Source organism: Eublepharis macularius, chromosome 1 (genome assembly GCF_028583425.1).
Source record: "Eublepharis macularius isolate TG4126 chromosome 1, MPM_Emac_v1.0, whole genome shotgun sequence".
Taxonomy (NCBI): domain Eukaryota; kingdom Metazoa; phylum Chordata; class Lepidosauria; order Squamata; family Eublepharidae; genus Eublepharis; species Eublepharis macularius.
Window position 1 is genome coordinate 60,095,037 of NC_072790.1, and position 27,763 is coordinate 60,122,799.

Below are 27,763 nucleotides of genomic sequence, written 5' to 3' on the forward strand. Positions count from 1 at the left end.
TCCCTAAGATGGTTAAAACCCTTTAAATTCATTACATTATTTTTGAGGGGCCCTGTAATAGTTTAATGTCTTGAAATAGTTAACAGTATTTAATTTTCCAAGATCAAATAGATAGTTCAACATGTTTGATTGATCTCTGCTACTTAAGTATTCTGTTAATCTCTGATTAATTAGCTTATCTGTCTTATTACACTTGTATGTGATTAATGCATTCAAATGAATTAATTTAAACTGTAGTAAGAACAGAAAATACATGATGTGCCTTGGATAAGGACTTATCAGCATGGACAAATCACCCATTTATGTATGATGTTAGGTAGATATTAAGACAATCCTCATGTTAATGTTACGAATGCAAGGTTTCAGTGTGTACATTGAAGCCTCTCACACATCCTCAGGACTTTCCTCGGTCATTTTAGTGGGAAAGCTCTGATTGTGCAGTCCTTTGTAAACAATTAATTGCTCCCTCCACTGAAGTGAACACACAAACTCCATGTGTGCGCCAGGAAAAACACGAGCTCTGAATCAGGTCTAATAAGAAATGTACTTTGTTGTTTTTTTTTAAAAGTAGACTGATATTGATAGTTATAATTATTGGTGTATAAATAGACGAAAGAAATAAACTCTTTTATATCTAATTAATATAAAAGGTTTTTTTGTGTGGCCCCCCATTTTTTTTAAAAAAACAAAGAAGCTTCTTGATGAATTGTGACCCTCATATTTTACTAAAGCTATTATCAAGTGTTAATGTCCTCTGCACAGAATGTGCTAACTTTAGACATAAAATGTATCTTTCGATGGAACTGAGTGGAGTGTAAATAAATGTTTCTTACCCTTACAGGTTGGTCTCTCATCAGCATTACTCCATGTTCCATTAGTTTTGCACAGCATGAGTCTCTGACCCTCTAAATAATAGCCAGGGCTGCAACTCAGCATGACTTGTGCTCCAAACTCATTCACCGACCCAGAAATCAGTCTCCAGACGACATGTTCTGAGAGCAGAGTCTCAATGCCGGGGCAAGTTACAGCTGGGAAACAAGGACATTTCAAGATAAGCACTTTTCTTCAGCGTGACTTCACAGAAGATGAATCATCATTTTATTGACAATAGACTTTTCCTTGTGAAATTGAGCATGCTATAAACGTTTGTCAAATACATGTTCTAGTGTAGAACGTCCGATATTTGTTTCAACATCCACTCTGAGATGCTGTTTCAATTTAGACACAGGAGAAAAAATGCTGCCTCCACCTAACGTTTCAAAATTCTGATACAGATTACTTTTACATGGAGGGCAGTGTTCATTCATAGAAGTGTTTGGGCCCGATAAGCAAATATTTTGTACATTTCCCTAAAGCTGCCCCCTTCCCCCATTTCCATCTGCCCCAAACATTAAAATAAAAAGCTTACAAAAGAGTTTCTTTTCCTCTTTTGTTTCAAGCTTATTGGAGTAGGTGGGGAAGCTATATGTTTCTTGGTGTTCTAGCCTAGTACATTTTGCTTCCATGCTTGAGTCGCAAAGCAGAGAATGCTCACCTGTGTTACCTGGACAGCATTTACACCGTTTTGTATTTGCTGTAGTTCAAAGAATTTTAAACCTGTGCCAGCATGATTGTGTGACATTGACTGATGAGTATTACAGACAGGTGCAGAGGCAGTGCATATATTGTGACACAGCTGATTTTAAATGGTGCACCACCTGCTCAGTCATAAGCCTGGGGCACACAGAATCCAAGCAAGTCAAGGAATCACTGGCTACTTGTCCAGCCCCTGTGCTGAATGCTGCTGAGGACGAAATAAAACTACTCAAAATGCTGCTTGTTTAAATTGCAAATAAGGTGTTGATTTAGCAGTTAGATTCTGACTGGGGGAAAGGGGCAAACAGCTTTGGGTAAGGAGAACTGAAAGGCCATCTCTTCCCACCAGATAAGATGCTCCTCATAAATTCTGGCCTCTCTGACCCCATCTGCAGGTGGGTGGTGAACAGAGCCAGGACTTCTTGTGCAGTGGCACCTCCCTTGCGGAATACCCTTCCCTTGGAGTCTTGCCTAACACCTATCCTACTCTCTTTAGGTACCAAGACATTTCTTTTGATACAGACTTTTAATTAACGGGCTGATTTTTTGAAATTATTTCTACAGTCTGCTTCTTGCTTGAGAATTGTTTTAGGTTGCTAAATGGTTTGTGCTGTTTTTATGTTCTGGCAGGGTTTATAACGACTAGTTAACTTTTAATAATTTATGCTGTTTTATTTATTTTATTTAATTATTTATAATCTCCCTCTTCCCTCTAATGAGGATACAAAGTGGCTTATGATACCAATCCCCTTCCAGAAATTGTGTGTGGGGGAGAGATTTCCAAGTGAAGAGCAGGTCTCCCTCCCACCCCAGCCAAATCTTCCACCCAGTTCTAATCCAAGAGCTAGAGAACAAGAGAGCTTTGCTCAAGCCTCTAGGAAAACTCAGGTCTTAAACATCTGTGAACAGAAGAAAAACAAACTCAGCCAGATCTGCTGCTTTGTAAGCTGCCTCCAGCAGGTTCTCTGGAGATTAAAGTCGTGATAGAAAAGTATATCCCTAAAATTAAGGAAAACAGTAACATGAGGGAGATGTAGTTAAAAAGAAACATCATTACCAAATGGAAAAGTTTCTTCAACATCTACTGGAAAAGACATGGAATTCAGACATCTATTTCAGCTTGCCTGCTGTCAGGCTCCCTAAGTACACACCTGCACTTGCTCTGCCGGTCTATCACTGATGTTTATTTACTGACAGAACCAGTGAAGGCTTTGGCTGAACTATGCAGTTCTTGAAACTGCTGAAGCCATAGTCTTTATATAGCTGCTCCAATCCTCTTCCTAAACTGAGGAACTATTCAAGAAGCCTAGTTGGAAAGCCCACTTTCTTCCAGTCGGTATTGGACTGGGTGGAATGCTTGTTGAGATACAGCATTTCATGTATTTGTTTGTGTGATGCAAAAAAATTGCAAAGAAAATGGTTTCTGCTGCCTAATAAAGCAATCCTAAAGCTTTTTAAAGATAAACAGATAAGTGATGCTAGAAAGCTGATTAGGCCAAGATGTTTTTAAATTTTGCAGTGAATTTTTCTGATTTATCAGAACTGCAATCCAGAGATTAAAAAACAGCATATTCAGTGGCTGCTGTATTTAGAACAAATTATTCAGACACCCATCAGTCTCTCTCTTACACCTCACAGCTACAAGTGACACTTGCTATTTATATATACAGCATCTGAATCAGAGATTATGTCAGATTCATCTAGACGTAAAGAGGAAAAACTGTCTTCTTTCTATGCTGATTTATTTTTGTTGATATATGTATTAACTGCTGCCTGGTTCCAAGTATAGTTCAGCAAATGTAATTACATCTTTCAAGTATGATTATGTGTCATATCACTAGAATGAGATTATTTACTCATGTATACTGCCAAAGCACAGGATTAGTCCTGAACTAAAAAGTACTTCCAATGCATCCTAGTCCACAGTATCTGGGAGGGCGAAGAACAACTAGCTGTACCTTGTAACTAGGACTGCAGAAGATGCAGCTTGAAGACTTCAGTATTCTAGCAGAGTTAACTCCTCTAGTCTGATTATTTTACTAGAATGTTACCTAAGGGGACTTTCTCCAATTTAAGTGGCTGTTTCTCCAACAAATGTCTTAAACTGGAATATCTTTTCTATCTGGAAGGGGTGGGGGAGAGGATGACATCAGGCCATTTGAGTTGAGTATTGGCTGTTCTGTCAGCCAGGTGACTCTCAAGCAGCTTCGTACAGCTCTGTCCACCACGAGCCAGCTAGGGGAGAGTGGAGCCAGCATACCTAGTGGCTTCAGGATTCAATCTAGTCTACAGCTCAAGCTGAAAAGGTACAAGTACACAAGCATTCAAGAGCTGGGATCCCTGAATGACTATAAAAGTGGAGTCACCTTAAGGAGGTTTGGGAGGGGGGTGTATGACAGTTAAAGAATACTAATCTGTCCTCTAGGCTTTCAAATTTGACAAGGTATGTCCACAGTCAGGTGACAATACAGTAATCAAGGAAGCAGATTCATAAAACCAAGATGAAAATGATCTCAGTATAGAGGCTGAGAGCCAAGCTACAAGCGACTTTTTTCACGTGGAGAACACTTGATTGTTTCCGCAAGTTTTCCTGGGAACTGAAGTCCGAGTGTCCTTCCCCTCTCTGTTAGAATCGCTGCCTAAAGAGCCAGAGAAAGCCAGCAGCAGCTTTTGCAAATCGTTCCTCCAGTCACAAGCCGGCTGGACAAGAGGGCTCTCAATGATCGTTTGGGAGTGGGCAGCTGCTACTTTCTCCCTGGGCGTCCTGCTCCCGGGGAGCTGCTCTGGAGAAAGCCGCCATGTTGGTGAAGCTCCAGCTGCAGCAGGGTGGATAAAAATCAATGATTTTTTTAAAAAAAATAAAAATAATCAGATTTTTTTTATTTAAATTGGATTTTTTTGATTTAAATTGGATTTTTTTGATTTAAATTGGATTTTTTTAAATAAAATGCTTTTTGAGGAAAATATATTACCACCCAAAGGTTATTCCATCATGAAATAAAGATTAGTTTTTAATTATGTAGAATAAGGCTGTATATGTTTAAATTTTTTGGTAAATAAATTCCATTAATCCATTCACAATGTCATGCGCTTCCAGAGGTTTTTGTAAGATTATTGGGCAGTTTCTCTGCCGACAAGATATTATCACAGATGCTTGGTTTTGCAGTTCTCAAAACTGAATTTGTGTCAGCTCAGCAGAGATCACATGCCTCTTCACAGCAAAAATGTTATAACATGAACAGAGTTGAGAAAAAGACCTTAATCCTATTGTTCTACAAACCTATGAAGACAGAATCAACCCCTTCAGTGCTAAGTTTCAAGAAGTTCAGTGAATAGAAACAATATTTTTCTGATTGTTTGGAGTGGAATAGATCTGCACAAGAAGAAACTAAGTGTGAGGAGGGAGGGGCAAGCAGTACAAAATGAAAGTGAAACTTTTTGAGCACAATACTGCACAAGTCTTTGGATCTTTTGTGTGTATGACCTGAGGTTTATCACATTCTTTCCTTGGAGGAAAAAACCTATAATGGCAGCAGGCCGTAAAAGAGACCCAGTTTGGGAATACTTTAATGAAGTTCCTTTACCTATTGGTAAGGCAGGCATGCGTGCAAAATGCAAACACAGCAACAAAGAAATGCAAGGCCTGGTGGCCCGAATGAGGCAACATCATGAGAAGTGCTGTGATGAAGATGACCAAAGAAACACATTTGAACAGGCAGGATCTTCAGGTTGGTAAACATTTTTATTGAATCATATTTCTAAAGACTGCCTTGAACTGTCATGTTTGAGCAAAATTATATTTCTTATTATTACTGCATGTTACTGTCATTTGGTACAGTTATGAAGAAAAGCAAATATTCCTTTTGGGGCAGTGCTGTACAATAAGCAGAAATTGTATAAACAATAAAATAACAGCATTGACTTTTTTGTTTAGGGGAATTCATCGTCAACATTAAGGATTCTGGAAACTATCCACCTTCAAGATCACCATCCTCCTGTTCTACAGTTTCAGAGTTATCCATCACGGATAGTGCTTCATTTGCATCATCATCAGACACCCACAGTATATCACCTAAAAGAAAGAAAAAACCCTTCCCTCCTGGAACCACCATAGATAAGTTTGTGATAAAAACTAGCAGATTAGAAAAAGAGTTAATTGATGAAAAAATTTCCCAGTTTGTTTATGCAACGAATTCTTCTTTCCGTCTGACTGAGAACCCACATTTCATTAATATAGTTCAGTCACTGAGACCAGGATACAGTCCACCCTGCAGAGCAGATGTTGCAGGGAAACTGCTGGGTAAAGTGTATGACAGAGAAATGGAGCAATGTGCAACAGCTCTGGAGGGTAGAATTGTTAACCTAAGTATTGATGGGTGGAGTAATGTCCACAATGATCCTGTTGTATGTGCTTGTATAACAACAGAAGAAGGGAAAGTCTTCCTTGCACAAACAATTGATACGTCAGGAAATGCACACACAGCAGAATACTTACAAGAAGTGGCAGTAAAAGCTATAATAACATGTGAACAAAAATTCAAATGTCTAGTACACAGTTTGGTCACAGACAATGCTGCTGCTGTATCCAAGATGAGAAGAAATTTAGAAGAGCAGGAAGGGAATACAAAGCTAATAACATATGGTTGCAGTGCTCATTTGCTGCACCTCTTAGCCAAAGACTTAAGTGTTCCAGAAATAAAGACTAATGTTGTTGAAATTGCTAAATACTTCCGTAACAATCATTTTGCTGCAGCAGCTCTGAAAAGGATGGGTGGAACCAAGCTAACGCTCCCACAAGATGTTAGATGGAACTCTGTGGTGGACTGTTTTGAGCAGTGTATCAAGAACTGGCCTATTCTGATGACAGTTTGTGAACAAAATCGAGATAAAATAGATGGCATTGTCACGGCCAAAATCCTCAACATTGGGCTTAAGAGAAATGTTGAACATATGCTGAGCATCCTGAAACCCATCTCTGAAGCTTTAAACAAAATACAGAAAAATAGCTGTTTTATTGCTGATGCTGTTGAAATTTGGAAGGATCTGAGTGAACACTTAAAAACAGAACTACACATGGACAGAATTAAATTACAAGCATTAAAAAAACGAATGGGACAAGCACTGTCTCCAGCTCATTTTTTGGCAAATATTGTCAATATCCAGTACCAGGGTCAAAACTTAAGTGCTGAGGAAGAGGAGTTAGCTATGACATGGGTATCCAGCAATCATCCATCTGTAATGCCAACTATAATAAACTTCAGAGCTAAGGGGGAACCATTCAAGAAATGTATGTTTGCTGAAGATATTTTAAAGTAAGTCACACCAGTGAACTGGTGGAAGTCACTTAAGCACTTGGATTTAGAGACTGTTCAAGTAACGATTTCACTGTTCAAGTAATGATTTCTTCTGCAGGCGTTGAAAGAATATTCTCTTCCTTTGGACTCATTCATTCTAAATTGAGAAATCGTTTGGGACCCGATAAAGCAGGAAAGCTTGTTTTTCTTTTCCAGATTATGAACAAAGAAGATGAAGATGACGAGTGAGCTACAGAGGACAGTATTTAAGTTTTTCATGTGTAGACTGGGCTGACAGTCTAAGTTTCTTAAAATATATATATTTTGTTTAGCCAAATTAGTTAACAAACATGGATGTTTGTTTAAGCAAATAACATATGTTGTAATGTTATTGTTTCAGTTGAATAAATAAAACTATTTAAATTGTTATTATTAAGGTAATGATTATTTTTCTCCTTCCAATAAAGTACAACAGAAAAGTTGTCCAAATATGAATGATTAACCTAAACTGGGGATAATTCATCTCACAATAAATTAACTATAATGTGTTTCTAATAGTATTAAAATCAATATTTTATACAACTGTAAAACTAATATGAAAAGTTGTTATTCTAAAAATCTTCATCTACTTGCATATTAAAGTTATACCAGCAAGAATTAGTCTTTATGTAGAAAACTATGATTTAAATCAAGCCTTACTGACTAGTGATTTAAATCGTTTGATTTAAATCAAATCCACCCTGAGCTGCAGCGACAGCGGAAGAATCTACTGCTGCTCTAGTATGCCCTTCCCCTGCTCCTGAGCTCCTGGAGAAAAACTGTAATGAGAGCATGTTAGAGCAGCAACAGATTCTTCCGCTGTCGCATGCAGAGCAAGCAGGTGTTCCCCCTCCTGGGAGATCTTCTCCATCCCCGCCGTGCACGTCTCCGCCCAGACCTAGTGGACATGTTGACCTTCATCAAGGTCAACCTCAACCTCCGTGAGTATCCCTCCTTGGACCTGGACCTACCTGGGTTCTGAGCCTCCCCAAGTCTACTGTAGTTCTAGGCCAAGCTCCTGTGCAGTGGGCTCCAGCCCTCCTCGGTTCTCAGGGCTGCTTCCATGGCAGGTAACCCGTTGTCCTCCTCTCCCAGACAAGTTCCCGGACACTCCCTCTTTCAACCTCTCCCTCTCTGGATGATACCAATATGACCCTTCCCCACAACTTGTACTGCCCATCGTGTCCTCTCCCTGACAAGTTCCTGGACAGTCCCTCTTTCATCCTTGCCCTCTGTGGGTGGAACCGGAATGACCCCTCACAAAGACAAAGACCTCAGACTGCTCCGGACAAGCTTCTGCCGGAGCAGTCTGTGCAATCCGACATGGTGGATGTTGGGCTCCTCTTTGTCCTCCTCTCCCTGTCAAGCTCTCCATCCCTCTTTGAACCTCGCCCTCTCTGGAACCGCTCCAACCCTTCCCAACGACCTCTCCTGCCCTGTCCATCCCATCCTTTCCATGAAGGCAGGAGCGTGGATGATGGCTGCTTCTGACGCTGATAAGATCAGTGGGTTTCAAAAATGAAGGCTCACAAATGTTTGGATGTTTCCCGGTCCTGTTCCGCAAGGTGGCCAGGAAGTGATAATCCTCTGTCCTTCTCTCCTTGACAAGTTCACTGTCACTCTTTGAACCTCACCCTCTCTGGAACCACTCTGACCCCTCCCAATGACCTCTCCTGTCCTATCCATCCCATCCTTTCCATAAAGGCAGGAAGGTGGGTGATGTTAGCTGCCACCTCTGAGCACCTCAGTGGGATCCTTGGATGAGACCTCACAACTATTAGGATCTTCCCAGTTCCCGTTCCCTCTTTCGATCTCTCCCTCTCTGGAACACTCCGACCCCTCCAAACGACATCTCCTCTCCCTCCTGTCCTTTCTGCGAAAGCAGGAAGGTGAGTGATGTTAGCTGCCGCCGCTGAGTACCTCAGTGGGATCCTTGGATGAGGCCTTGCAACTGTTGGGATCTTTCCAGTTCCCATTCTCTCTTTCCATCTCTTCCTCTCTGGAACACTCCACCCCCTCCAAACGACATCTCCTCTCCCTCCTGTACTTTCCGCGAAAGCAGGAAGATGGGTGATGTCAGCCGTCAGCGGCTAGACCCCCCGCCTCCTAAAGGGGAGGTGGCCCACTGCCACCTCCCCGAGCCCACCAGGCCTGGCAGCCGCACTCATCACCCACATCCCTGTCTGCGCAGGAAAGTGCAGTGCAGTACTCTGAGGCCTGGTGGGCAGGCATATGGGGGGTGCTGCCAGTGAGTGGCTGGACCCCCCGCCCCCTAGAGGAGAGGTGGCCTGCCACCTCCTCCTTGAGCCCACCAGGTCCGGTGGCTGTACTCATCACCCACGTCCATGTCTGCATAGCGAAGTGCAGTACAGTACTCTGAGTCCTGGTGGGCAGGTACATGGGGGGTGCCACCAGCGAGCGGCTGGACCCCCCGTCCCCTAGAGGGGAGGTGACCCACAACCACCTCCCTGAGACCACCAGGCCCAGTGGCCATACTGATCACCTACATCCCTGTCTGTGCATGAAAGTACAGTGCAGTAATCTGAGGCCTGGCGGGCAGGCGAGAACATGGGGGGTGCTGCTGCCAAGCAGCCAGACCCCCTGGGCCCTAGAGGGGAGGCGGCCCTCCACCGCCTCCCCAAGCCAACCAGGCATACCTGCCACACTCATCACCTACATCCCTGTCTGTTCAGGAAAGTACAGTGCAGTACTCTGAGGCCTGGCGGGCAGGCGGGCACATGGGGGTGCCACCAGTGAGCGGCCAGACCCCCCGCCCCCTAGAGGGGAGGCGGCTCCCCTTCGAGTCCTCCACTTGTAAATGGGGCCAAAGTCATCTGATGGCTCCAATTGTATCGAATGGGAGTTTCCTAGGAGCGTTGTATTTGGGAATGTATAAGTCCAAGATCCGTATTGCAATCTTGACCAATCTCGGGTGATGGCTAGAGGGGAGCCTGCTGAACATTCCCTGTGAATATGGGCTCTCTAAGTCCAACAGGAGCTGTTCTGGCCCCCACGAACAACAAACACTGAACATGTTTGTTAAGGGGACATGTTTGTTACTGTTTGTCTGTTCATGTTTGTTGACAGCAATGAACTACGAACAGCATGTTCGTTTTTCCCCCCGTTCATGCCCATGTCTAGTCCTAACCCTACAAGGTGGAAGATTATAACAGATAGGATTCACTACACCCTCCACTCTCAGTCAGACACATGCTGGACTGCACATGCAGATGTTATTCACCCATGAAAAAGCCTCTTCCAGTTATTCTAGAAGCACTAGAATGTGCTCTAGAGTTAAATTTGACCCAAAAAAGCAGTAGAATAACTGAAAAAGTACTTAAGCTCATTCAGAATCACTGAAAAAGTATTTAAGCTCATCCCACCCCCCTCTTTTGATGGCTAGCTTCAGTATGCAGGACAGAGACAAGATTTTACAGAGACAAGATTTCTCTTGAATCATAGGTAGTTCTTATTGCTGATATGATTGAAGAACTAAAACAACCTCGAGATCAGTGGCACAAAATTCTACAGGAAGCACATCTTGCAGCAGAAGGCATGAGAATTCTGGCACAGCTGCCAAAGAGAGAGATGAAATAGAAATAAATTCATGATGAAAAATCTGAGCCTAATCATGTCCTACAATATCTGGTGAACCAGAGTCTTTATTCAGAAGATACGTTTTTGATACAACTTTGGACAATGTCATCTACTTACTAAAGCACAGACTCAAAACAATGAATACTGTTTGTTCTACACTCCATTCACTCCTAAAATATGACACTAGTTGCTGGGGAACTGGAAGACGCTTCTAAATGTTTACTTCACGAATATTTCACAGACCTTTCTGAGAATCTTCCTTGTGAAAAGTTGCATCTGGAAAAAAAAATCTTCCAGTCTACTTTTAAATGAGATTTACAAGAAACAACTGCAACTAATTTTTAGTGAGGTGTGCATTGTCCAACAAATTTTTTGCTTATAACTGGTAGAAGCTGAAAGAAGTTTCAGCAAGCTAGCATTCATCAAAAACTGCAGGCATTCTACAATGGGGCAAAAATGATTAAGCCACCTATCCATCTTTTCTATTGAGTGTGAAGTTGCAAGGGAAATTGACTTTGGGGGAATAATTCATGATTTTGCAATGAAAAAAATGAAAACATAAAGCTTTAAAGTTAATTGGCCTAATGTTTTCAGCCACATTAGTTCCCTAGAATAAAAAAAAATTGAGACCAAATAATAATAATAATAATAATAATGACCAAAATGTTAGAAAATGGTTAGCAAATTTATAGGACTCTCAAGCTAGGTGTTATTATTAAAGTAAAGGCTGGCTTTTTTCAGAAATGTAGAATATATAATGGTAATTTCAGAATTAAAACTATTTTTTTCATAGCTTATGTGACTATATGTACGAGATAAGAGATTACAGTGCAAGAGTGACACATATTATAAGCTTGTACTGGAAGGGGAAAAAATAATGCTTGGGTGCTGCCTAGTCCAAGCACAATAACCTTTCATATAACCTTAGGCGGGAGAAGGCTTCCAACTTTGCTCAGTGGAGAGGTAGGATTAGGGTTGCCAGGTCCCCTTACCCTCCCAGTGGGAGCGAGGGAGACCTGGCTCTTATTCATTTTTCATTTTTTTTGTTACTTGTGTGCACAGGCACAGGGGGCTCGCCATCTTCACAGCAGGCCAATCTGGGCCCAATCTGGTTCGTTTGGGGCCCAAATTGGCCCATGGGAAAGTGTGGGAGTGCTCCCCAGGCAGCGCAATGATGTCAGTGACATCATCACATCACTCTAGGAGCTTACCCAGGAGGCCTGTTCCTGTGCCTTCCTCCTCTGCCAGCCATGTAAGTGGCAGTGGCAGCCAGAGGGTGAAAGCAGGAGATTCCCACCCCCCACCAAGGGAATGGGATCCCTAGGTAGGATCCACCCCACTAGCTGCAATCCTGTACAGAGCTTGGCATGCTTATTCTGGCTTACACTGGGAGCCAGTATGGAATACTGGTTAGTAGACTAGGACCTGGGAAATTTAACTCCCCCTCAGCTAGGAAGCTCGATGGCTTTTCCACGCTTTTAAGTAAAGAAATATATGAAGATTTAAAAGACATTGTAAATTTGCATATCTTCCGATTCTGGAATTTTTTAAAAAACTCCCTCTAGTTAAAGCGAAATCTAGGCAGCAGAGCATGCAATACTGAGCAGCACTTTGGAACAACAGGATCAAGCAAGGCAAAGCCACTATTCCCACTCTATGTTTTCAAGGTTCTGAAAAGTTGCTGTCATTTTACAGCACGCTTCAAGTTTGTGTATGGAAGTTATATCATGCCATACTCCGTTCTTTAGTGCTCTGAGTCTTCCATCAAAATGCATTTACTTTCTTTACTTCCTAAAAGAAAAGGAGGAGGAGGAGGAGGAGGAGGAGGAGGAAAACCTGCATGCAGACTCTGGTGCCCTGAATCTACCCCATAACATGTTTGATTGTGGCAGAGAAAATACTGGATCCCAAGGTACAGTAAGACATTTTGATATGCAGAAAAGTTGCATCAGTATGATAAACAGAATTATGAGCTGGAAGAAGTTTTCTATAGTGATCTCCCAAATGATAACAGCATGTCAGACAGTTCATGTTTATCTGGTATAGAAAAGAAAATGTCACAAGACAGTCATGAACAGCACTCAGAAAGTGAAGAAAAGTATTTCCCCAAAAGAAATAAAACAATCCCATAGTTTAATAATATGACTTCCAACGCAAAGGTGTTTATTAAAATGTACCAAGAAAGTTCAAATATATTTAAACTGCAGGAAAAAAACTGATAGGGCCTTATAGAAGCTAAACACAGAATAAATGAAAATAAAAGTGTTGTTTTCAAGTTTTGGAAATAAACTGGGAAAATGAGAAAATGTGAGCATGTATTTTCTGATACTTTTTATTCCTGATGCTAATAAATAATTTGTTATAAACAACTTTGTTTCTATACATGAAGAGAAACCAGGAAACAAGGCACAGTTTCAGTGCTTAGAGGTACAAGCTTAAAGTCATCCTGGAACTGTCTTGGATGGCAACTAAATTCCTACACTGGTGTAATGCGGCAACAAGCTGATGTAATGCTCTGCTGACACCATGGTGGTGTAAACCCACCACTTGAAATGGGCAGCATTGGGGATACGCTGGAGAGGAGTAGGACATTTCCCTTTCAAACCACACCCTCCCTCTGGCACTGGTATTACAATATCCCAGTGGTGTAAGTACAAACACAATTCTAACTGAGCTCAAAAGGGATGCAAAACAAATCCCCCTCTGCCTGCCTTCAACCTTCCCTTGCCTACATAACCACTGCATAGGTTAAGATACTGACCATGTCTTCAGCTAACAGCAGTTCATCTGTATAGACTCTCCAACTAGGCCACCCATATCTCAGATGGTAAGTCATGTGCTATGGAGCTATATCTCTGATCTCATGTCATATACATGTGGAAGGATTTTGGTGATGGGAACTCTAAAGAGTTTGTACAACGTTGTACAAAAAGGGAACATGTTATATAAACAGCCACGGATAAAAACAAACATTGTTACTTCTATCTGACACTACTCCTTCCAGGTACACTTCCTCCGGACACAAACATCAATCTGGATCCTGTAGGCATCTAACTGGGAAGGTAAGGATAATGTATACACCCTGTACTGGTAAACAAGGGAAGAACTCCTTCCTAAAACTGAATGCTGTAAATGTTTACCTTCACACCCAAAGTATATCTCAACTGCTGCTAGCCATCTCTCTTACACAGAGAATAGGTAACATACATAGTACAGAAAGGGCTGCCTTAAAAGATATTAACATTATGAATCAAAGTGGAGGGATGGCTATAAGGAAAGCACAATTATTACAGTTTGGGGCAGCCAATGTATATGAGTGGCTCATCCCTATTTACTGGGCCTGAAGTTGCAAATCCCAGCTATTCCTGTGACTCTTTCCAGGGCTGCCTGGTAGCTACTAGGCCACACTGGACTTCAACTGGAGGCCTCGTGCATGCTACGCCTGTGCTATTCCACCATGTCTTGCCTTTCTCTGAGGGTTTTCCTGCCCTGGAATATGTAGATGGTTTCAACATCAATGGAGAATTCCAAATGGCACATAGAGTGTCTTCTGCTTGTGTGCCCAGTTGAGTGTGTGGTTAGAGAAATACTCCAACATGTTCACGGGCTTTTCTAGTCCTGCTTCTTCCTTCCACTTGCTACTGATTTGTTGTTGGCCAGAAGGTAAGTTTTTTCTTGTTTCCAGCTTCCTCCTTCCTTATATTCAAACCCTGTTTTTCATGAGTACTCTTCCCACCAGTGAGATATTGTGGAAATTATGGGAATGCCTTCTATTACTGCACAGTTGTGCGTTTTCTTATTGCTTGTCCCAGTCTCTGTGCTACCCCCTTTCCAAAAGGTGGCATTATTCTGCCTCTGGGATATGGATTATCAGGGGGGCAAGGCCACAAGCTTTCTATGGGGGTTTTCTCTGTGAAGCGAGCTGTGGAGTCTCTGGGTGAAGAGGCTGAAGTGGTCATGATTTTTTTCTTTTGTGTTTGCCTGTCCAAAGGTTTTTAGGAGGTGACTCAAACCAATACATGAAATTTCAAGGAATGCTGAATGTTCTGACATCTGCTGTATATGTATGATATCTTTCCGCTGGGCCTGTAAGACAGAGATGTTCCGCCAGGCATATGGTGGAGGCTAGGTTGGGCCCCCACTGGCCACACTAAAGATCTGTCCACCACCCTACATATGAGCCAGGGCTTGAAAAGCAGTATTTTATCATTGCCATCTGACGAGAAGCTGTATTGTATAAAGTTGTTTTAATGTTATTTGCATACTATTTTATCTGTTTTTAACTGTTATTTATGTAAACTGAAATGTTGTACTCCACCCTGAGCCCACCTGGCGGGGAGGGCGGACTAAAAAATCTAATATGACAAATAAATAAATAAATCTAATGAAACGAAAAAGCTTTGATTATTTGACACCCCCCTCCCTTTCTTATGCCATCAACCTGTCTGAAGACTTATGGCTATAATTTGTAAAGAGTCTTTTGTGAGATTGGGGGGAGGGGAGGGGTTTGTTGCAGTTGCTTGATGCAGAGGCTGTGAAATGTAGACGTCTGCTTTGTTCCTGGGACAACATTTAACATTTCTTATAAAAAACTCAAATCTATAGCTCTTCACATAGTGTGCACAAAGCTCAGGTTTGCTACAACAATCCCTTTGGCCTGCCACTCACCACTGACAAGGAGGACATGATTAAGCACCCTTGCTAAGGTTTCTAATCCAAGATAAACAACTAGCCCAGGATCTTCACCAATAAGTCTTCTTGTATGTGTCAGTTCCCTCATTCACCGCATTAGTCAATGCAATATCCTCTGCATATGAAAGAAGCCTGCTACGAGGTCTAAGAACCATTCTTCGACTGAGTTATGTCCACCTTCAGCAAAATGTAACTCACTTTAGACAGGAAAGGGAAATATTTAGGGGGCAATCCTGAGCCATTTAAACTAATGAGAATTTTGTGACTGAGTTAGGCAGCAATTCATGACAGCTACTGCTGAGATTGGTTAGGGCTTTCCAAAATAAGATTTGGAATGGACTAGCAGTTACTTTAAAAAAAAACCCTACACTTTTAGTGTATTTCATTGTGGGAGCAGAAGAAAAAGTTTATAAAAATACTTTCTAGGTTGGTAGAAATGTCTCTTGCTTTAAAAAAAGATGGTTGTTTATTGATTTTTGTTTGTCCTTGTTCTGCCACAGCTTATTGTTTCTACTTCTCATTGTATCCCCTGTTTCCTATTTGTTTTTGTTTTAAACCCATGGTTATGCATGCGCTTCATCACATTCAATATATGATGCGTCTTATTTTTTATATCATGACATACTCATATGACCTTTTGTCTTCCTCTCCCAATCTCTCTATATTCTCCAGCTTGTTCTCTCTACTTGTTTTTTACTTGTTAACTCACCAATTTTTATTCTCTTTCTGATTTATGCTTTTATCTATTGCTTCTTCTTAAGTTTCATATTGTCTACTTTTCCAGCTACGCTGACTGCTTTCAGGAAAGATTTTAAAACATCTTCCTCTTTGCAGCACAAGTTTTTTATTCATATCTGCAATTCTTTTACATGGTATTTATTTATTTATTGTCAGGGACATAGAAAACATAACAATTCTCACATTTTAACAACACCCTGAATTAAATTGGTGGTGGAAATTGCCGTCAAGTCATAGCCTACTTATGGAGACCCCTGCTGCAGTTTTCAAGGCAAGAGACTACAAAAGGTGGTCATTGCTTGCCTCTGAACTAAATTAGGTAATAATTACACTTTTTTTAAAAAAAAACCACAGAAACAGAAGTAGTTTCAATACTGATTGTATTAACCTCATACTGTGTAATCCGCCTTGAGTCTCAGTGAGAAAGGCAGACTATAAATGACGTAAATAAATAATAATAAACAATCCCTATAATTTCATATCTTTTATATTTTCTTAAGATGGAAAAATTTCAAAATTCAAGGAAATCAAATCAAATAAAAAATGAAGTGGTAGTATGGATTATTTGAGAATTTCTGGAAATAATTACTTTTGGTATACTACAAATCATACCACCAGCAGAGGTGTGAGAAGATCCCACACTGGCAAGCCAGCAGCAGCTGTATTAAACCTAGGGTGCCATTTTCTCTTTCCTTCCTGCAGGTATTTAGCCTGCGGAAAGGGCAGAGGCGCAATGCAAAGGGCAAGAGCTCATGGGGTGGGGCCTATGAAATTCCGTTTGGGGGATCTGGACCATCCCAGACTTGTTTGTGTGGGGATTTTTGTCTTCGTGTGTGTGTTTGTCCATTTGTTTATATGATTTTGTAATTTGGTCTTTTCCTATTTATGTATGCTACTCTTGGTCTCTCTGGGAGAAAAACGGCTTAACAAGGTTCATAAGCAAGCAGGCAAATCACCAAGAACACTACAAAATTAAGAAAACAAACAATACATCAAAATAGAAGTAAAGGAGCAAATTTGATATGGAACAATCTCTATAATTCTGTTTGAACCTCTTATCAATGAAAGATCATGGAATCTGCTTAACAAAATTAACGTTGAGGAGTTGGTTGATGGCCATTAGGCATGAGGAACTCTCTGAATGTATACCTAAAATCTTTGTATCATAAATATTTTCCTGTCCTAAATTTTTAACTTGTGCTTGGAGGGCATTCAATAAATTATTATTTTTATTGTTGACATTATTGACATTTCACCAATAAGGAGGAAAAAGGAAAACATATCCTGTAAAAGTATACATCATATTTCTAAGACGCAAACTTACGTTTGCAGAGAGGTGGCCTTCCTTTATTGCTCCACAATCCATCTTCTTGACATACGGCTGTGGCTTGTTGACTCGATTCTAGCTTGAAGCCCTCATTACATTCATATATTACTCTGCTGCCCAAAATAAACTCATTACCCCAGACTGAACCATTTCCGGGAGATTCTGGAATACCACATGATACAGCTGAAAAGAAGGGAAAGGAAAAGTTAAAAAAACTGTTTCCCTCTGGTACGGTTACCATATTTGCTGCTACACAGGAAAAAAGACAAATATTACACAATGTTGGTCTAGTTGCAGTTAATATAAAGTAACATAACGAAGTTGAATAATGGCAATAATATAATACAAAGTAATTCTTCAGAAGCAACATTGCCACTAAGATCTAGTTATACGTTAAAAGGTATAATGCAGAGGCATTTTTTCATGATTTAGAACTGAAATATTCATTCAAGAATAGGTCCTCCATGTTTAGATGTGGCTCAGAACTGCTTCTGGAGGTAAGCAGTTCCGTGAGTGCTTTCCCTCCTGAGAGCAATGCATACATTCCATTGTTGCACATTACAACTTGGGGCATTTTGCACTGTTTTGATGTGTGTTTTGGAAATTATGTAATAAATTAAAATCCAGTCTAACTTCAAGGATTTCATGCAGTCAGTTCACTTTGGACTAAAAATTGTACCTAAATATACAAATATGTAACTAGTAGCACCAGGGTTGCCGGGTCTCCACCCCAAGCTCCTCTTTCCCACTGCCAAGCAATTGAGGGAGAATTTTTTTAAAAACAAATAGCCATTGAATCAATAGCATGACATCCTTTCTGAGGAAAATTCAAGTAAGGATCTGCCTTCATCATCCTACTTTTCTTTGTTCCTGGTATATTGCTGCAGTGAACAATGAGAAAACAGTGTTTCACTCACCTGTAACTGTTCGTCTAGGTCTTCGTGCAGACACACATTGGGACTGCACAGGCGCAGGCCAGCCATCAGAAAGGTTTTACAAGCTCTAAAACACTAGAAGGGGCTCCTGCCCAGCAACGCACCTGCGTGGATCATTCCCTCCGAATGCAGTGTTGCTTGGTGGAGCCACTCCTCAGTTCCACCTAAGCTGCCATAAGCTCTAGAGAATCTCACAACGGAGTAGGAGGGAGGGAATGTGTGTCCGCATGAAGACCTAGACGAACAACAGTTACAGGTGAGTGAAACACTGTTTTCGTCATCGGTCTTCAGTGCAGCCCCACATTGGGAGTATAGCAATCTACTCACCAACGGACGAGGGTGTGAGATGTTTAGATCATTCTAGAATGTAGGACAGCCGTCCCTACTGCTGCATCCCTCCTGGCTACTGTGTCCATTGAGTAGTGCCGAATGAAGGTATCTGCTGACAACCAAGTCGCTGCTTGACATATGTCTAGTAGCGGGGTCCCCCGTAGAAATGCAGCTGAAGCCGACTGGGCTCTAGTAGAGTGTGCCCTAATGGTCACAATGCAGGGGACCTTGGCAATCTTGTAACAGCATCTAATCGCTGCCACAATCCAACGTGAAAGAGACTGGCTAGCCACAGGGAGACCCTTGCGGGGTCCTGCATAGCAAATGAAAAAATGTTTGGACCTACGGAATGGCTTGGTCCCATTGAGATAAAACAGAAGTGCCCTTCTCACATCTAACTTGTGAAGTGCACATTCCAAATCTGAGGATGGAGCAGGAAATAACACAGGAAGAATAGCCTTCTGCTGCAAGTGGAACTTTGAGACAACCTTGGGCAGGAATTCTAAACTGGGATATAATATGACTTTCTCCTCAAAAAAACTGGAGGAAGGGAGGATCTACATGAAGGGCGCCCAACTCCCCTACATGTCTAAGTGATGTGACTGCTACCAGAAAGGCTACTTTCCAGGAGAGTAGGTTAAGATCGCAGGAGGCCAAGGGTTCAAAGGGAGCCAACATGAGCTGTGCTAGAACCAGAGAGAGGCTCCATTGTGGTAAAGGGGGTCTTCTAGGTGGGAACGTATTATTTACTCCCTTAAGGAACTGTTTGGAGGCCTGATGTGAAAACACCGTTTTGCCATCAACAGTTTCATGGAATGCAGAGATGGCTGCAAGGTGCACTTTAATTGAAGATGCAGCTAGCCCAGCTTTTAACAGCGACAACAAATAATCAAACACAACTGCCAATGGGCAACAGAAGGGGGAGAAGGGCGTCCTGGACACCCAATGGACAAAGCGCTGCCACTTGTGGCCGTAGGAGGCCCTCGTGGAACCCTTATGCACATTCAGTAGGATTTGAGTCACCTCCTCAGAGAAAGGTGCTACAGCGGAAGTATAAGCCAAGCCGTGAGTTTGAGCAGTGTTACATTGTGGTGTAATAGCTGGCCCCTGTGAATGAGATCTGGAGCTTCTGGGAAGTGAATGAGAGAACCCTGCGACATTTCCCACAGAGTTGGAAACCAGTGCCGATCGACGTGGCCAATAAGGGGTGACAAGTATGCAATGTGTCTTGTAGTGTCGAATTCTGCCTAGAACTCTGGGGGTGAGAGGTATGGGGGGAAAGGCATAAAAAGGATCTCCCTCCCAGGGACTCTGAAAGGCGTCTCCCAGCAGTCTGGGGTCTAATCCCCCCAGGGAACAGAAGGTGTCCGCCTTGGAGTTGTCCCGTATTGCAAAGAGGTCTACTCTTGGGGTCCCCCATTTCATAAAGATGGGGTAAAGATATGTGAGGTTGATAGCCCATTTGTGTTGTGGCTAGAACACCCTGCTTAGGGAATCTGCCCTGCTGTTCGCAGTTCCTGCAATCTGAATGGCTTGAGGGACAGTATTATTGTGTACTTCCTAGTGCCAAAGTTCTGTCGCCTCTGCACAAAGGGTCATTGAGGCCGTTCCTCCCTGTTTGTTGACATAGTAGAGGGCCGTCGTGTTGTTTGTTTGCACCTGTACCCTCTTGTTGCAAAGGAGATCTGAAAAAGAAGCAAGGGAGTACCTGATTGCCCTTAATTCCAATACGTTAATATGTGTTCAGTGTGTGACCATGTACCCTGTGCAGATAAGTTTCCACAGTGAGCTCCCCAACCCAGCAAAGAGGCATCTGTGATGATACAGATGTCAGGTGATGGAATCCCAAAAGGTGTACCCCTTAGAAGGTTATCGTCTGAGGACCACCAGTCAAGGGATGCAATTATAACTCTGGGAATGGAGAGTGCCTTTCTCTGGGGCTCCCTAAGGGGGTCACAATGTCGTAAGAACCAATTCTGAAGTGGTCTCATATGAAGCCAGGCAAGCAGTACCACACTAGTTGTCGAAGCCATCAGGCCCAAAAGTCTCTGGATAAACATAGCCGGCAGAAAGCGCTTTCTTTTAAAGTGTGACACCATAGTCTGGAGTGATCCAGCCCTGTCTAGAGGTAAAAATGACCCGCCCACAGTGGCATCAATAGTGCCCCAGTAAATTGAATAGACCACAGTGCCCCTGTAAATTGAATAGACCGCATAGGGATCAAAGGAGACTTTTTCCAATTGATAACTAGCCCTAGGTAAGACACAGTTCGGACTGTGATCGCAATGTGCTGTTGCAGAAGGTCACAAGAGCAGGCAACCAATAGCCAGTCATCCAGGTATGGGTAAACTAAACATCCCCTTGACCTTAAGTGTACCATTACCACTGCCATCCATTTGGTGAAAACCCTTGGGGCGGAAGATAAACCAAAAGGGAGGACTGAATACTGGAAAACTCCTTGAAAGTAGAACCTGAGATACCTCCTATGGTCTGGGTGAACGGCAATATGAAAGTACGCATCCTTGAGATCAAGGACTGCGAACCAACAACCCGGTGTGAGATACTGTAAGACACTAGACAGAAATTTTTCTGTTTTAATGAACACATTCAACTTTCTGAGGTCCAAAATAGGCCTGAGCCCGCCGTCCTTTTTCTCTACCAGAAAACATCTAGAGAAAAAACCCCATGGGGACTGGTCCACAGGAACTCTGGACAGCTCCCTTGGCAAGGAGTTCTTCAATCACTGGGATGAGAGCCTGAGCGGGACACAGGGAAGTGATGCCCGGCAAGGATAACTGGGGGACCTCAGAGAACAGTAAACGATAACCAAAACAACTTGTAGGACCCAAGTGTCTGAGATTGCAGCCCAACAATCAACAAATAGGGCCAACCTGTCCTGGAACAGGAGAGGCTGAGATGGTAGGGCGGTCATTCAGAAAAGGAGTTTTTGATTCGGCCTCTGTTTTGGTGAATTGGATTGGGTCTGGCGAGCCTTAGGCTTGCTGGATCTTCTGGTCCCTGAGCGAGGGTAGCTGTTGTGAGGCCTCTGCTGGTAAGGTTGGTACTGTTGGTAAGTGTACCTCAAATGGTGTTGGTAGGTGTGGCGATATTTATATCACTGTTTGGAGGGATACTGCTGCTGTTGCTGCTGTTGTGGTGCGACGACCACCAGCAAACGCGCAGTCTGCTGGTTCTTTTTCATTTGTTGCAGCGATTCATCAGTGCATTTGGGGAACAAGGAGTAACCTTCAAAGGGGAAGTCCTCAATCTTGTTACGTTTCTCTTGCGGAAGTGCCATGGATCGCAGCCAGGCATGGCGTCTGAGGACTATGGCAGACGCCATGGCTCTGGCTGAGTAGTCTGCTGCATGCTTGCCCACTGACATTTGTTGTTTAGCAAGCCTCAATGCTTCTCCTTGAAGTGCTCGAATCAGAGCCTTCTTCTCCTCTGGCATGTCCTGAGTATAGGATGAAAGGCGATCCCACAAAAATAGATTGTAGGAACATATGATGACCTAATAGTTCGAGATATGAAATTCGAGGGCAGCTGAGGAGTAAACTTTGCACCGCAGGGCATCTAGCTTGCGTCCCTCTTTATCCACTGGCAAATAGTGTGAGCTGTAGTTGATGAGTCAACTGCAGTAGCAAAATGCCTGCCAAGAGGATGGCACAGTATGATAAGCAGCTCCTGCTGCCTCCCCTCTAATTGGCTGACCCTAATAACTACCCCTAATGTTGCCTCGTGTCACATCTGGGTTAAGTTGAGCTGAGGCAAATTAGTCCCATGTTCCTTAAGGTCATGACCCCCCCTTCTTCTCAAAAAAGACGTATTTTCCCCCGGGGAACTCTGTGCCCAAAAGATTAAAATCTGCAGTGCGTAGACTGTTACAATCCAGTCGGATTGCAGCATTTGTAGTACAAGGGGGGACCTGAAAAATACCTCTCAGAAATTTTGATTGTGTTATTTCCATCGGGGTACAGTTGGATTTAATACTAAGCAGAGCGCCATACGTTAATTGGGCTAATGATTTTGCAGAGAATAACCTGAGCGCAGCTGTCAGGCATCTGCCTCCCTTGGTCCAAAAGAATTTTAGAAGTCTACCGGAGCAATTCAAAAATTCTTTTGGACCAAGGGAGGCAGATGCCTGACAGCTGCGCTCAGGTTATTCTCTGCAAAATCATTAGCCCAATTAACGTATGGCGCTCTGCTTAGTATTAAATCCAACTGTACCCCGATGGAAATAACACAATCAAAATTTCTGAGAGGTATTTTTCAGGTCCCCACTTGTACTACAAATGCTGCAATCCGACTGGACTCAGGCCTGATAACAGTAGAGGCCAGATTATGGATTGCAGCAATTCTTCATTGGTTAAAGTTAAATTTTTTCCCTAAAGGACTTGTAAATTTAATGCTAACTGATCATTGTACACCATCTTGGGCCAGCAAGATAGATAGTAAACTAGCCTCCTATGGCTTATCACAGCAATTATTGCTCAGTATGGGTTATAATCAAGCCAAAAAGGCCATTAAGCAGAGAATAATAGAGGTCGAGAGACAACACGACTTAAACAGATTCAAGGTGTTATTGTTTGATCCTGACCCCATGGTTAGGCTAACCCCTATGCCTTATCTTTTCAACCTTGCCAATCACGAACATAGGAGAACCTTTACGTTAATGCGTTGGGATGCTCTCCCATCAGCTGTACTGGAAGGCAGACACTGGAAGAACGCCTGTGTCCCTGTGGTGATGGGAAAATAGAATTGCTAGAACATGTCATCTTCAACTGCAAAATACATATGCAACTTCGAGAAGTTTATATAAGGCCTATACTTTCTGCCCATCCAGGTAGACAAAGAGCTTTTCTACTTTCAAAAATGCTCTCGGATAGATCCCAGGACATAACACATAAGGTTGCTAAGTCTGGTTGGATGGCAATAAAGAACAGGAGTTCGTTTACTACCAACTAAAGACAGTTTTGTCCTACGGTTTTATGGTACCTGGTTTTTATGATATGCTGAAATTTAAATTTTAAGCATTTTTAAATATTTTAAATATTTTAAGGCAATGTAATCTATTATGCTACTGAGGTATCTTTTAATCGGAATTCTCTAGTTTATCTCTGTTACATTGATCATTCCTGTAATTCTTTTGCTGGTCTAGGACCATAATAATAAATTTGATTTGATTTGCTGGTTTCAGAAGAGAGACTGTTACAATCACATATTAATCTCCTTCCTTACTCTTGCAGTGTGTCAGGATTAGATATGATGTATCCATTTGATCCATAATTTGATGTATCAGTATTTGATCCATCCCAATCAAATACGTCATTATGTAAGGTATAATAGGTTTACTTGATACCCTCTCACTTCTATCTAGGATTGTTTAAAAAACTTGAATTTATGGTACAGTATAGTTCCAAAAGGCTCTTCTCTGTATCTTTCATTTTCTGTACCTTCCAGTGACATTACAGTGAAATAGCACATTACGTCTCAAGAATATGGCCATCTTGTAAAATAATAACAATAACCTTTCCTCTGAGTCCTTCTCAATATTTTACAAAATCCAGTTTGTTGATTGTTAACCAGCATTCTCTGAATACTTCTCTGTGTAGTCCCATACTGATGACGTGCAAATGTGCGGCTTCAAATGAGAACTGTATAGAGCCATCGCAAGGCATCCTACGTATTTTATTAGATCATAAGAAAATAAATTTTAAAAACCCTCATGAAATGTTGGCAAAACCATTTTCCAGTGGTAGACCCCTGGCCTAAATCATCCTTTCTTCCTTTCCCTTCCCCCAAAGGAATATAAAATCTGGGCACCAGTATAGAAGTATTATGATGGAAATGCTTCAGCGACCTTAACTGTAGACGTTGCTATTTTCTACAGATATAATTATTTTGAATGTACTGCTGCTTGTAGATTTTTTGCTGTTTCAGCAGCTGAAAGTAACAGTAATAACAATAAATTATTATTCCTTGGAAGGGAGTCAAGTTCTTTGTGCCGAGGAAAGAGCATTATTAGCCGAGTTGCCACTTGACATGATGGGAAATGAAAAATATCATCTGACCTTAACAGCTTAACCCAAGTTAGAGATGTGTTCTTACAAAAATTGAAACTGTTATAGAACATACACAGAAATGAACTACACCATTTTCTAAAATACAAAAAGAGACAAATTAGATTTCAATCACTATTTACAGTGTAATTTTAGGGCTTAATTATAAACTAAACCCACTGGAATCAGTTTTACTGGTACTTCAGACATAATGAAAAGGCCTCCTTGGAAAAATTCCACAAAGAAATGTAGAAAATGAACAGAGCGTGCCTGGTGCTAATTAGTTTCAAAGGGGATTTGCTTGTTTTCCTAGAGGGTAAAATGGTTCTAAAACCCTAGAAAAAATCAAAACATCTTTTATGTAACATACTCTGGCCAAGATCCAAAGAAAGTGAGGAATCAGTGGTGTGTGTGATTCAGAAAACTGCTTGTTCAAATCTTATCTTTGCTACAAATATTCTATTGAATTTATGCAAGCCACTCTTAATCTTAATACACACATGAACACACTACAATAATATCAGGATAAATAATAGTGATCCAGCTCAGAGTGCTATTCTAAAAATTAGAAGATCATGTATACTCTGAAAGCAAAATTAGCTATATCAATAAGATGAGTGCATTTTTGATGTATGTGCCCAGTAAGCACTCAAAGTTTTGCTAGCTCTTTTCACCATAGGTCTTCCTCATGCTGTGAGAAACAAAAGCTGCTCTGTAAGCTGCACAAAGGGTATGTTTCTTTGGCAGTGGCTACTGTTGTCATGAAAACAGCAAAGGCCCATCTGAAAACAGACTATAAAACAAAAGGAAGCTCCCTTAGCAACAACCTGAGTAATCAAAGTGGAAACCCACAACTAAGGGATACAGTCAGTCAGGTTCTGAAATTCTAGTGTATTAAAGTGGCGCAGTGCAATGAATAAATAACAATACTGTTACAAGCATATCAAATCACATAAACAAACAATGTGCAATAAACAGCTCAAAATCGGCCAATACAGAAATATCCAAAGGTGCAATCAAGTTCATATCAGAGTTCAAAGCAGAGATGAAACATAGACAGCAAACCAGAGAAGCCGTGAGGACCCCTCGTTCCTGTTCAAGGTAAGTTCTTAGATAGATGTTCTCTTCTCATTTTCTTTCAACAAGTGGAACAAGGAGATGGAACACTCTGCAGGACCGAGACCCAACAAGGAACTGGTTTGCTGTCTATGTTTCAACTCTGCTTTGAACTCTGATATGAACTTGATTGCACCATTGCATATTTCTGTATTGGTCGATTTTGAGCTGTTTATAGCACATTGTTTGTTTATGTGATTTGATATGCTTATAACAGTATTGTTATTTATTCATTGCACTGCGCCACTTTAATACACTAGAATTTCAGAACTGGACTGACTGTATCCCTTAGTTGTGGGTTTCCACCTGAAAACAGAGCTGAATCTGGAACAAGGAGCCTTACGCTACCAAGGGAGGCTCTTGCAGCAGCAAAAGGCCTCCTTCGGTCAAAGGAAATTGCTGCCATCAGGGGATTCGGTTTCGTTTTCCCGGCCATGTCGGACGCTCCTCTCCGCAGGTCCGGGAGGAAGCGGTTGAGCAGCCTGACTGGGTGGTTGACCTGCGAGGGTTAACCCCCAGGACTCCCAGTCAGGGGGTCAGGGTCCGGAGCGCTGCAGGAAGAGCCCCCTGAAGTCGATCCAGGGGGTTAATAGCCCATCTGCTCTTATGGAGGCCGGCAGACTTGCGCAGCACATCGCGTGCTGCCGGGCAATGGAGAACGGCAACAAGCAGATTTAAGGTGAAAACCTGTAAGTAAGCGAATCCCTTCTGTCATTCTAAGCGTATGCGAAGGATTGGTGGGAGTTGAAGCTTAAGAAGGTTCGGATATATTCCCCTTCACTGAGTTTTGGAATTTAGTTGGCGGACTCCCCCCCCCTAAGATGGCGACGAAAAAGCAGAGCCCTGCTGTGAGCAAATCTGTTCTGGCGGCGTTACAAGGGAAGGGAGAATCTCTTGAAGAGGTGGTTAAACGGTCGGTCGTTGAAGCTATGAAGCCCTTTGTTGATAAGCTAAATGAAATTGGACAAAGGGTTGGCTCAGTTGAAAGTGAAGTGAAAACCATTAAAGATGTAGCGTTCGGGGCAGAGCAATCTGCTCGGGAAAATGCAACACTCATGAGAGCAACAAACAAAGAAGTAAAGCTTTTGGAGAATCAATTGATAGGATTACAAGTGGATCGTGCTCAGACGGTATTGCGTCTACAGAATGTGAAGGAGGAGGAAAGTGAAAACTTAAAGGATTTGGTGTCAGATCTTTTGGCGTCATCTGCAAAGGCAACTAAAGAAGAGTTAAAAAGCGATATTCTGGAAGTCCGTTGGACATCTTCAAAATATGCAACGAAGCGTCAGCTGCCTCGCGAGATTATTATTGATTTTTCATCTAAGAAGACTCGGGACACCATTTTATATAATTCGAACAATGTGGACTTGGACTTTCTTGGCAACAAGGTTAAGATATTGAAGGACGTTCCATTTTTAGCTCGGAAAAGGAGATTCAAGTACAAAAGGTTTGCAGCTCTTCTGAGGAAGCGTGATATAAAATACAAATGGTTATTTCCGGAAGGCATCTGGTTCAGATATAAAGACCAAGCCTACAAGATAATATCGGAAGTACAGCTGAGGGACTTTGTGCTTAATCATCAAGAGTTCCAGCAAGAAGAAGATCCAGGTTCTGAAGGGGGAGTGGGAAGGAGAGAGTGAGCGCAGCTATTGTAGCTGTTCAGAGAGAACTGAGACCGCGACGCAAGGGGGGGAAGAAGACCTGATCCTGACTGTAGTTTGTATCTTATAAGATCTACTAATCTAATAGCATATTAGAAAGTTTAACTTTAAATAATTGTATTATGAAGGGAATGCAATACTTGTAGCTGTAGTTTGTGTTTTTTATATGTTGTTTTTTCCCTCTCCCCCGGTTTCCTTTTTTCTGTATGTAGTTTTTTTTTATATTAGCAATTAAAAAAAAAAAAGGAAATTGCTGCCATCAGAGGATAGTTCCCTATGATCCAATCCCTAGTTATGCTCTGTATACTTGTATCTCTGCAATTACCCTACTTTGTACATTGTATGTACACAGAAGACATTTTCTGTCCCCATGTGAAATGGGAAGCAGCTTAAAGTG

At 41.9% G+C, this 27,763-nt stretch overlaps 1 protein-coding gene across 1 annotated transcript in view; it reads right to left on the minus strand.

Annotated features, from left to right (window-relative positions):
* The window catches only part of CSMD1 (CUB and Sushi multiple domains 1), a 1,321,894-nt gene that overhangs the window by 75,909 nt on the left and 1,218,222 nt on the right, over positions 1–27,763 (minus strand). Inside the window, exons 51-52 of the mRNA XM_054971211.1 lie at positions 17,260–17,445; positions 834–1,028 (exon numbers count right to left, since the gene is read on the minus strand). Of these exons, the coding sequence (XP_054827186.1) occupies positions 834–1,028; positions 17,260–17,445 (381 nt within the window). The remainder of the gene's footprint in view (positions 1–833; positions 1,029–17,259; positions 17,446–27,763) is intronic.